This window comes from Bos taurus, chromosome 22 (genome assembly GCF_002263795.3).
Source record: "Bos taurus isolate L1 Dominette 01449 registration number 42190680 breed Hereford chromosome 22, ARS-UCD2.0, whole genome shotgun sequence".
Classification (NCBI taxonomy): domain Eukaryota; kingdom Metazoa; phylum Chordata; class Mammalia; order Artiodactyla; family Bovidae; genus Bos; species Bos taurus.
In genome coordinates this window covers 12,235,083-12,247,367 of record NC_037349.1, presented here as the reverse complement: position 1 = coordinate 12,247,367, position 12,285 = coordinate 12,235,083, and the positions used below count along the sequence as shown (strand labels likewise).

The following is a 12,285-nucleotide window of genomic DNA, read 5'->3' as shown; positions in this document are numbered from 1 at the left end:
AATTTACACAAACTCCAGGAGACAGTGAAGGACAGAAAGAGCCTTGCATGCTATAGTTCATGGGGTCACAAAGAGTCAGACATGAGTTAGTGACTAAACAACAGCAAGCACTTTGAAGTTCTTATTTAAACTTGAGCCAACAAGAAAGGCAAAGAGAAGTTTTATTTATATGTGCATGATATGATTCAGTACCAGTTGGTCCCAGATTTGGAGTTAACTAAAAGACATTTACTAGTTTGTTTCGTGAAGGATGTGAAGCCGGCAGTGCAGCATACAGCTGAACAGAAGTTGCAGTGACACATAATGCAGCTTCTAGGCCTCTCCACTGCCCTGGGCTTCCCAGGTGGCTCAGTGGTAAAAGGATCCACCTGCCAATGCAGGCAGAGACACAGGAGACACAGTTTCTATTCCTGGATTGGAAAGATCCCCTGGAGGAGGAAATGACAACCCGTTGCAGTATTCTTGCCTGGCTGGGAAAATCCCATGGACAGAGGAGCCTGGCAGGCTATAGTCCATGGGGTTGCAAAGAGTTGGACGTGACTGAGCACACAACACACCTACTGCACTGGACATGTTTGAAGGCAAGAGATGGACTTGAAGTGGACATGGACTGCTTTCCCACAAGGCTGCTGCCGCCTCCATTCCTAACTATCTGTTATAGCTTGTTTGTTGCATGTCACATCAGGGAGTAGGTGTGACCCCAGAGACATTCCTGCATGGCTCTCCAATCATGGCTTCACAATGGGTGATTCCAACAACCAAATGCAACTCAGTTAATTCCAAGCATTTATCTTAAACTCTATATTCCAGAGAGCAGTGCTGCATGAGGTAAACCCAAAACCGTATCCCCTGGTGTCTGAATTTGAGCTTAGACTTTGAATCAGCTGTTAGCCCTTAACTGGGCTTCCACAATGGTACAAATGGTAAAAACTTCGCCTGCCAATGAAGGAGACGCAAGAGACATGAGTCCAGTCCCTGGGTCAAGAAGATACCCTGGAGAAGGAAATGGTACTCCACTCCAGTATTCTTGCCTGTGAAATCCTATGGGCAGAGGAGCCTGGTAGGCCCCAGTCCACAGGATCATGAAGAGTCAGACACACCTGGGCATATTATAGTCTAGACACGCTAGCCCTTAACTCCCCATAGTTTTTTTTTTTTTAATTTCTAAAATCTACATAATATCTTTTGACCTTTGGAGTAGCAACTGCATAGAGAGGGAAGTACAGCTGTTTTAACCTGAGAAGTGATGGATATTCTTTCCAGCAGAAGGACCGAGGGATCTGGAATCATTTCTACCTAAAGCATTCTCACAAGATAGCTTCATTACAGGCTTTAAAAATTATCCTGAGGTATAGAAGTCACTGTAAAATGACATAGAATGTATGTAGAATACATTAAAATACATAGAATGTATCTTAAAATAACATAGACTTTTTTTGATCCTCTACCACATTTGGTAGCTTATATTTTTAATTTTCTCTATTTTCTCAATATTAGAGTTGAACTGTAAGGCCAGTGCTTACCATGCCCTTACATTTATTCTCAGCCCTTATTCTGCTTTCTTGGAGAGCATCCTTAAAAGTATCTTTTCTCCAGGTCCTTTCTGACTTCCACCATGCATTCTCACATAGGAAATGCATTTGACTTTCAAGTTTCTTCTCCAGACTCCTTGATAAAAGGTTTAGAGCTCCTGGAGCAAAGTTTGAAAGACACCAGCTTACATGTAATATCCTTCTACTGCTGTTCCAACCCCTTTTCTTCTCATTGCCCTTGCTCTCCCAGAGTGACGGCGTTCACTCCCTTGATGTTAGTTCAGATCAGTACTGATGCCATAGGACTCCACATTTGCTTTCCAGCTCTCTGCCTGCGCTCCAGACCTGTACCTCTACCTGCCCATGTCCCTTGGATGTCCCACTGGGCACCTCAAATTCCAGTGTGCCCAGGACACATCCATCATCTCCACCCGCCAAACTCCTCATCTGCTGTTCTCCAGTTGATTGAATGCACCACCAAGCAGAAATTATAACCTCAGCCTTAACTTTCCCATAACCTACTCCATTAGGACGCTCTTGGACTCCTGCTTCTTATTCCATATTAGTTCTTAAACCTAAAAACTCATGTCTTTCTCTACTGTTACCACCACAAAACATCATCTTTTGCCCAGATTACCCTAACAGATGCCTGGGACTATAAAGATGAATTCTTAGGGGTCTGTGCATTTTCTAAAAAGAACACTATGTGCATACTTTGATTAAATGATATATAATATGAAATAATCTAATATATACATATGGTACATATATATATATTATACATAAACAACCAATGTATAGTCGAGAATGCCATACGATATCAGTGTCTGAGTTTGTGCTAAAGAACAGTTTCCACTTAAGCAAACAACAGAGTCGTGCCTTATAGAGATTAGATTAAAGGAAATAGTGGAATAGTTGAGTCACTGCACTGCACATGGTAGACAAGGCATGCAAACTTGAGTTAGAACCTGTAATAGAGCAATCGGCACACCTTTACCTGGGAGCAGGTCATCCATGTACGAAACAATATGCAAGTTCACCACCAGTACTCATGTGAAATAATCAGTTTTTCTGTTTCCAATTTTAGTAATCACTGGATCAGAATCCCATTTATCTAGCCTTATCGTCAAGTGAACAAGAATTAGAAAATTGGCTTTCAAGAATTGCTTGAATACAGAGTTTTGCTTAAGTATAAGGTCTGATTATTCTAAACTGACAAATGGAGGCTTGGAGATGTTAATTCTGTCTTGTCCAGCAAAAGTATGTGAGCAAGTATCCTCTGCATTAATATTATTAAAGTCAAAATACAGACGTAGGTGAAATATACAGACCAAAGTTCATTTTTTTATGATTAAACCCAACATGAGCTGTTTTATTTTAACAAAAACAAATCACCCACCACATCAAAGTTATATTGTTACTAAAAATGTACGTATTTATTTAGTTTCAAAATGAAATTAAAGCTATATGCCTGCACTTTAAAACCAGTTTCTAATTAAATTTAATGAAGTTAAATGAAAAATATCTATTAGAAGAATTTCTTGCCCTTTAAAAGTGTACATTTTCCAAGAAACTAATTGTAAGAGAGGACAAATGCTATTGTATATGCCTTTTAATGTATGTGATTTCATTCCTACAACTCCAAGTGATTTATGATTCCTTTTTCTTTTTCCTCAGAACAAATGCCAAGGCTTTGTGTTTGACCTCGTCACACACCAGGTCTTTGACATCATTATCATCATCCTCATTCTCCTCAACATGCTTAGCATGATGGCTGAAACACATAAGCAGTCGGAGACCATGAAACATTTACTTGAGAGTCTCAACATGGCCTTTGTGGTCATCTTTGCAATTGAGTGTTTCATCAAAATCTTTGCTTTGAGGCAATACTACTTCGCCAATGGCTGGAATTTATTTGATTGTGTGATCGTGCTCCTTTCTATTGTTAGTAAGTAAAACTGGCAACCAGAGGGGCTTTAGTCTGAGAGCAAGAAGTAAACTTGTAAGTCTTATCATTTGGAATTTTCTCCAGAGTAGCCACAGAGCATAAAATTAAATTTAATGTGGTTTTTGAAAAAAAAAAAAAAAATAGATGAATAAATGCCATTCTCTTTGGGGAGTTGCTAGAAAATACAGAGTATTTCCACTCCCTTGATTATCTACACAATTGAAACAGAGTTAAGTAATTATGTGGATCATTTATTCAATGGGGATAGATGAAATTAAGATGACTTAGAAGTTTTTGTGGGGCTACCTGCTTTATCCAGGGAATTGAGTCAAAGTTCCATTTTCTTCTACAACTATAAGGCCTAAAGAGCATTTCTTGTTTTAAGGATTTGGCATTTAGTTTCCATGTTTTTCCCTAGTTCAAAATCCTTCTGGATGTCAGATCACAATTACTAGGCCCCAGTGACATTGCTGGGCCTTCCTGTACCTCCTCCTTATAGTGGGCCTCCGTGGCTCAACCTGGATGGGGCTTGCAAGAGTGTGTCATAAGGACAAACAGTGCTTTTCTTCTTTCTGTATCTCATGTTAACTTAAATTATAGTGGAAACGACATAGTGTGTCAACTGCTTGGGTTTCACTCACCAACTAGCTTCACTCTATAATTGCTATATTTTTCTTAACTGTGCACAGAAATTAACCTTAAGGTTTATAGAAGAAGACTAGGGAGAAAAAGAGGGTTATTGCCATACACCTTTTCATGAAACATGTACACACACATGCACATACATTAACTTCGAAGGTAAATTCTTCATGACTAAGCTATGAGATTTTACTCTGGGTTTTTGAAGTCTGCTTTAATTAAACTGATAATTTAACTATAATTGCGTAAAACTGCCTATGGGTTTTTCTCATCGTTCAAAGAGCATGAAGGCAGTGAAAACGGATTTCACAAGTGGAAGCTTCTGTTTTATCTCAGAAAGGATGCAATAAACAGATATGCTGGATCAAAATATTTTGGTTCTTAACATGATAGCAGCAATCCAGATGTTTCAGGGACCAAGAAAATGGTACAGTTCATAGTCTGTTCTACTTTTTAGCCATGGAAACTTATGTAGATAAAGTTCAGTAATAAATCTTTCAACATGCTTATGGTTAGTTCAGTTCAGTTCAGTAGCTCAGTTGTGTCCAACTCTTTGCAACCCCATGAACTGCAGCACACCAGGCCTCCCTGTCCATCACCAACTTCCGGAGTTCACTCAAACTCACATCCATCGAGTTGGTGATGCCATCCAGCCATCTCATCCTCTGTCATCCCCTTTTCCTCCTGCCCCCAATCTCTCTCAGCATCAGAGTCTTTTCCAATGAGTCAACTCTTCGCATGAGGTGGTCAAAGTACTAGAGTTTCAGCTTCAGCATCATTCTTCCAAAGAACACCCAGGGCTGATCTCCTTTAGAATGGACTGGTTGGATCTCCTTGCAGTCCAAGGGACTCTCAAGAGTCTTCTCCAACACCACAGTTCAAAAACATCAATTCTTCAGCGCTCAGTTTTCTTCACAGTCCAACTCTCACATCCATACATGACTACTGGAAAAACCATAGCCTTGACTAGACAGACCTTTGTTGGCAAAGTAATGTCTCTGCTTTATAATATGCTATCTAGGTTGGTCATAGCTTTCCTTCCAAGGTTAAGTAGACTGTTAATCTTTATTAGTCAGTTTCAAGCACAAGTCCTGGTGAAATTGACAGCAGCAATAAAGTTAGAAAATGAGTCTGGGGCAACCATCTGAGCACTTAAAGAGCTCTTCCTCCAACATTCAGAGAGCAGCTCCTTCATTCCACTATTTGCTGAACTTTTTCCAGGCAGTGCCAGGCATCGTAGAGCTCACAGTAACTGAAGGAGGTCGCCATTACCCCTACCATACAGCCTATAGCCTACCATGGAGACTGAAGACTCTAGGACAGGGCTGCCTCAGGTCAAACTACAGGCACAGCCCCTCCCATCAGCAGAAAATTGGATTAAAGATTAACTGAGCAAGGTACAGCCCTCCCAAGCAAGGCCCAGTTTTCCCTGAAGCCAGTCCCTCCTATCAGGAAGCTTGCACAAACTCTTACCCTCATCCCTCAGAGGGCAGACAGAATGAAAACCACAATCACAGAAAACTAACCAAAATGATCACATGGATCACAGCCTTGTATAACTCAATGAAACTATGAGCCATGCTGTGTAGGGCCACCCAAGACGAATGAGTCATGGTGAGTTCTAACAAAACGTGGTCCACTGGAGAAGGGAATGGCAAATCACTTCAGCATTCTTGCCTTGAGAACCCCACGAACGGTATGAAAAGGCAGAAAGATATGACACTGAAAGATTAAACACTCACCCCACCCCTAGGTGTCCAATATGCTACTGGAGAGGAGTGGAGAAATAGCTCCAGAAGGAATGAAGAGGCTTAGCCAGAGCGGAAATGATGCCCAGTTGTGGTTGTGTCTGGTGGTGAAAGTAAAGTCTGGTGCTGTAAAGACCAATGTTGCATAGGAACCTGGAACATTAGGTCCATGAATCAAGGTAAATCGGAAGTGGTCAAACAGGAGATGGCAAGAGTCAACATTGACATTTTAGGAATCAATGAACTAAAATGGACCAGAGTGGGCAAATTTAATTCAGATGACCATTATATCTGCAACTGTGGGCAAGAATCCCTTAGACAAAATGGGGTAGCCCTCAAAGTCAACAGAAGTGTCTGAAATGCACTACTTGGGTGCATTCTCAAAAATGACAGAATAATCTCTGTTCGTTTCCAAGGCAAACTGTTCAACATGACAGTAATCCAAGTCTGTGCCCTAACCATTATGCTGAAGAGTATAAAGTTGAATGTTTCTATGAAGACCTACAAGACCTTCTAGAACTAACATCAAAAAAGATGTCCTTTTCATCACAGGGGACTGGAATGCAAAAGTAGGAAGTCAAGAGATACCTGGAGTGACAGGTAAGTTTGACCTCAGAGTAGAAAATGAAGCAGGGAAAAGACTAACAGAGTTTTTCCAAGAGAATGCTCTGGTGATAGCAAACACCCTTTTCCAACAACACAAGAGACGACTGTACACATGGACATCACCAGATGGTCAATACTGAAATTAGGTTGATTATATTCTTTGTAAGCTGAAGATGGAGAAGCTCTATATCATCAGCAAAAACAAGACTGGGAGCTAACTGTGGCTCAGATCATAAGCTCCTTATTGTAAAATTCAGACTTAAATTGAAGTAAGTAGGGAAAACTACTAGACCATTCAGGTATGACCTAAATCAAATCCCTTATGATTAAACAGTGAAAGTGACAAATAGATTCAAGGGATTAGATCTGACAGACGGAGTGCCTGAAGAACTATGGACAGAGATTTGTAATGTTGTACAGGAGGCAGTGATCAAAACCATCCCCAAGAAAAAGAAATACAACAAGGCAAAATGGTTGTCTGAGGAAGCCTTACAAATAGTTGAGAAGAGAAGCGAAAGACAAAGGAGAAATGGAAAGGTATATCCATCTGAATTCAGAGTTCCAAAGAATAGCAATGAGAGATAAGACAGCCTTCCTAAGTGATCAATGCAAAAAAATAGAGGAAAACAACAGAATGGGAAAGACTAGAGATCTCTTTAAGAAAATTAGAGATACCAAGGGAACATTTCATGCAAAGATGGGCACAATAAAGGAAAGAAATGGTATGGACCTAACAGAAGCAGAAGAGATTAAGAAGAGGTGGCAAGAATACACAGAAGAACTATACAAAAAAGAGCTTCGTGGCACAGATAGCCATGATGGTGTGATCATCATCTAGCGCCAGACATCCTGGAGTCCGAAGTCAAATAGGCCTTAGGAAGCATTACTACAAACAGGAGATGGCAAGTTTGATTACTACAAACAAAGCTAATGGGGGTGATGGAATTCTGTCTGAGCTATTTCAAATCCTAAAAGATGATGCTATGAAAGTGCTGTACTCAATGTGTCAGCAAATTTGGAAAACTCAACTGTGGCCCCAGGACTGGAAAAGGTCAGTTTTCATTCCAATCCCAAAGAAGGGCAATGTCAAAGAACATTCAAACTACCATACAATTACACTCATTTTACATGTTAGCAAGGTTATACTTAAAATCCTTCAAGCTAGGCTCCAGCAGTACATGAACTGAGAACTTCTAGGTGTAAAACTGGGTTTAGAAGTCAGAGGAATCAGAGATCAAATTGCCAACATCTGTTGAATCATAGAAAAAGCAGGTGAATTCTGGAAAAATATCTACTTCTGCTTCACTAACTACGCTAAAACCTTTGACTCTGAGGATCATAACAAATTGTAGATAACTCTACAAGAGATAGGAGTACCAGACCACCTCACCTGCCTCCTGGGAAACCTGTATGCAGGTCAAGAAGCAACAGTTAGAACCGGACATGGACTGCTTCAAAAGGAATACGTCAAGGCTGTACATTGTCACCCTGTTTATTTAACTTATATGCAGAGTACACCATGTGAAATGCTGGGCTGTGAAGCACAGCTGGAATCAAAATTGCCTTGAGAAATATCTGTAACTTCAGATATGCAAATGATACCACCTTAATGGCAGAAAGTGAACAGAAACTAAAGAGCCTCTTGAAGGTGAGAGAAGAGAGAGAAAAAGTTGACTTAAGAATTCAACATTCAGAAAATGAAGATCATGGCATCTAGTCCCATAACTTCATGCCAAATAGATGGGGGGAAAATGAAGACAACGACAGACTTTATTTTCTTGGGCTCACAAATCACTGCAGATAGTGACTGCTACCATGAAATTAAAAGATGCTTCCTCCTTGGAAGAAAAGCTATGACAAAACTACACAGCGTATTAAAAAGCAGAGACATCACTTTGCTGACAAAGGTCCTTATAGTCAAAACTATGGTTTTTCCAGTAGTCATGTATGCATTTGAGGGTTGGACCATAAAGAGGGCCGAGTGCTGAAGAATTGATGCTTTTGAACTATGGTGCTGGAGAAGACTCTAGAGAGTCTCTTGGACAGCCAGGAGATCAAACCAGTCAATTCTAAATGAAATCAACCCTGAACTTTCATTGGAAGGACTGATGCTGAAGCTGAAGCTCCAGTACTTTGGCCACCTGATTCAAATAGCTGACTCATTGGAAAAGACCCTAATGCTGGGAAAGATTGAAGGCAGGAGGAGAAGCGGGTGACATAGGATGAGATGGTTGGATGACATCACCAACTTAATGGACATGAGTTTGAGCAAACTCTGGGAGATAGTGAAGGACAGGCATGCTGCAGGAGTCACAAAGTATTGGACACAACTGAGTGACTGAACAACAACAAAATTAAGACCTACCGCATTAAGGAATCAGAAAAAGAGAAATTAATTGAACCCCAAATCACTTGCTACATGAAAGAACTGAGCTCACAGGAAAGACAAATTACTGTGAGCTTGATTACTCAAAGAAATATGCACAGAGGAAGTGGACCTTAAAGGAGGGACTTCCTCCAGTTGTTGCTGAAATGGTAAAAATTCCACATCTCAAAAAAAGTGGCTGTCCACATCTCTAATGACCTTAGAGGATCCTCAGAGGAAGAACAAGGCCCTGTGTATATGAGGCAAGCATGTTCAAGCCATTCTGTAATATCTGGATCAAAATGTGTGTTGTTTTAAATTCTTATATCACTTGCTTGCAGAGCAAGCAATGAGAAAACAGGATGTTTTAGGCCAAATATTCAGCAGACTGCAGAAACTTCTGCTTGAGATGCCACTTCTGGGATATTTACAATAACAGAGAAACTGTCTCTGATTTATTCCCATAGCTTTTTGAGTTTGGACTTCCAGAAGTCCTTGGAATGAGTGTATTGACAAGCATCACAACACTACCTTCTTTCTCTAGCTCTGTCCTTGCCTATAGCAGGCTGTGTTCAAATTCCTCTAAAGTAAGAACCTGTTTGTTTAAGAAACCTTGGGGTTAGGGGTGTACAACTTCCACTGATAGCTCACACTCAAGCCAGCCTTCAGTAGAAGAAATTTCTCTTCGCATTCTAATCTAAATGACTCCTTCAATAGTTTATATGTTTTCCATTCTATGTATATAATAAATATGGAAAACTGTTATATTTGCTACCCCATGCGTGATTTTAAATGCCCAACATAGATGATAATGTATTTCAAGTCCATTAGGTAACTTACAAAATAGTAATAAACTACATTTTATTTATTTTCTTTGAAGGGTCTTCTTAGATGTCCTGTCCCATCTAAATTCCTATCTAAATTGTATGAACCTTGAAAATTGCTCTCCAGTTTAAGGCACATATATATTTTTTCCCTGATGTGGGTAAAAAAAATTCTTAATTTTGTACATAAGCTGAAAAGTAATGGTAAAAAGTTGGTCTCACTCAGATTGAAAGCAGGAGAGACAGGCTATGTCTAAAATCAATCTGTCTGCTGGAAATTCATTGACCCTCCTCCTTGTCTTCAGGTTCCGTGGTTTCTGCCTTGAAAACCCAGGCCCAGATTCCTTTCCCTCCAACACTGTTCAGAATGGTTCGCTTGGTTCGGATTGGCCGAATCCTGAGACTTGTTCGAGCAGCACGAAGAATCAGAACTCTGCTTTTTGCTCTGATGATGTCCCTGCCCTCTCTATTTAATATTGGTCTTCTCCTCTTTCTGGTTATGTTTATTTATGCCATTTTTGGTATGAACTCTTTTCGAAAAGTGAAGGAAGAGTCTGGAATCGATGACATCTTCAACTTCCAAACTTTTACAAGCAGCATGCTCTGCCTCTTCCAGATAACCACGACAGCAGGCTGGGATGCCCTCCTCAGCCCCATGTTGAAATCAAACAAGTCCTGTGACCCCAAGACAGAGAGCTGCCACCTCTCTACCATAGCCATAATCTACTTCGTCACTTATATCATCATCTCCTCTCTCATTGTGGTCAACATGTATATTGCTGTGATTTTAGAAAACTTCAATGTAGCCACTGAAGAAAGTGAGGACCCTTTGGGTGAAGATGACTTTGAAATGTTCTACGAAGTCTGGGAAAAGTTTGACCCAGAAGCAACACAATTTATCAAATATTCTGCCCTTTCTGACTTTGCTGATGCCCTTCCTGAGCCTCTGCGTGTGGCAAAGCCAAATAAATACCAATTTTTAGTCATGGACTTGCCAATGGTGAGTGGAGAGCGTCTCCATTGCTTGGATATTCTCTTCGCTTTCACCACGAGGGTACTTGGTGAGTCCAGTGGCCTGGATAGCATGAAAGCAGCAATAGAAGAGAAGTTCATGGAGGCCAACCCTTTCAAGAAGTTATATGAACCCATAGTCACCACCACCAAAAGGAATGAAGAGGAAAGATGTGCTGCTGCTGTTATTCAAAAGGCCTTTCGAAAGTACATGCTGAAGACCAGGTGTACCTTGAAAGACAGGCCTCATTCAACCCTCCAGACACTCTCCAATGGAGACTTACCCAGCTCTGGGGTGGCCGAGGGCAAGGTCCATTATGACTGAGCCCCACACCTCCACCCATACCTCACAGCCTCCAAGCCTTGACTCTGGCCTCTGAGCTCCAAGCCATCCACAGCTCTGTGTACAAACAAGTGAACTCTTCGAACTCGCCATTCCATTTTTTTTTTTTTTTCCTGGCTAAAAGAAAATATTTTAGAGTTCACATCAAAGGATTCTTATAGAGATAAGGGTGCCTGACTATTACTACCAGTACAGTTTTAACAAAGAAAAAGACACTAGAAAGATCTATAGAAGACATACTAATGTGAGGATTGAAGCACAGTTCAAATTATGTCAAAAGAATAAGAAACAAAAAACACATTAAAGTTTTAAATCATGTTTCCCATGTGTTACTGAGTACTGTGTCCAATGCCTTTGTCAGATGTTTTCCCCAGTAAAAGTATGTGGCTTATCACATGTAGCTCTTTTGCATGCTAAGTGAGAATTCAAAACCTGCCAATAAATACTCATTGCAGATTTTTTTAACCAATGTTGAATATTTTGAGTTTATTTCAAACCTAAAAGCACGATCATAATTTGTGTCAGTTACTACCCTATCTTTCACTAGCTGCAATATCTGTTATATATATGTGGGGAAAAAAGAAATAAATAAAGCTTTCAGTTTGCATTTCATTCGGATAATACACTAAAAATTCTTTAGTTTAGTGCTTGTGTGAGTAGTGGTTTAAATGTGGTACCTAAGTTGGAATTAAAGGCAATAGCCAGTGGTGTGCTGATAAGTGCATAATAATTGCTCTTCAGGAAAAAAGAAACAAGCCATGATTTGTAGTGTTTACTGATTTCTGTGGTGAATATTCCCTTCATGACCAATTTCAAGCTACCAACATGATGTTTCTGAATGTAGAGTTGGGAAAGATGTCCACAGTCAGTTCTCGTGAGCTGCCTGGAGCTGGCTGAGCACACCATTGACTGGAACCGGTAAGACAGTCTCACTTCCAGTGAAATATCTGCAGTGGGCACCTCGGATGGAGAGTGCACCCCACTTAGCACCACAGCTGGACCCCAGGGCAGGGGAGCCATAAGACATAATGGTTAGCCAGAGACCTCAGTCATTTGATGAGCCCTACATTCAGTTCTGGCTGAATATATGCATGAAACACAGCCCAGAGAACAACCAAGTCGATCAGAAGGGCCTGGCCCCAGGAGTAGCCCAGGACCTCCCTAAAAACTGGAGATGCCCAGAGGCCAAGCAAGACATTAGCTGGACTGGGGGCAAAGAACTACAGTGTAATAATCTAGACTCAGACGGAAATCCTGCAGAAATAGCCC

At 40.7% G+C, this 12,285-nt stretch overlaps 1 protein-coding gene across 1 annotated transcript in view; it reads left to right on the top strand.

Moving 5' to 3' along the window:
* SCN11A (sodium voltage-gated channel alpha subunit 11) overlaps nucleotides 1-11,481 on the top strand; it is an 89,583-nt gene extending 78,102 nt beyond the window's left edge. Inside the window, exons 26-27 of the mRNA XM_015459490.3 lie at nucleotides 3,210-3,480; nucleotides 9,968-11,481. Of these exons, the coding sequence (XP_015314976.1) occupies nucleotides 3,210-3,480; nucleotides 9,968-10,998 (1,302 nt within the window). The 3' untranslated portion in view covers nucleotides 10,999-11,481. The remainder of the gene's footprint in view (nucleotides 1-3,209; nucleotides 3,481-9,967) is intronic.
* The last annotated feature ends 804 nt before the right edge of the window (nucleotides 11,482-12,285 follow it).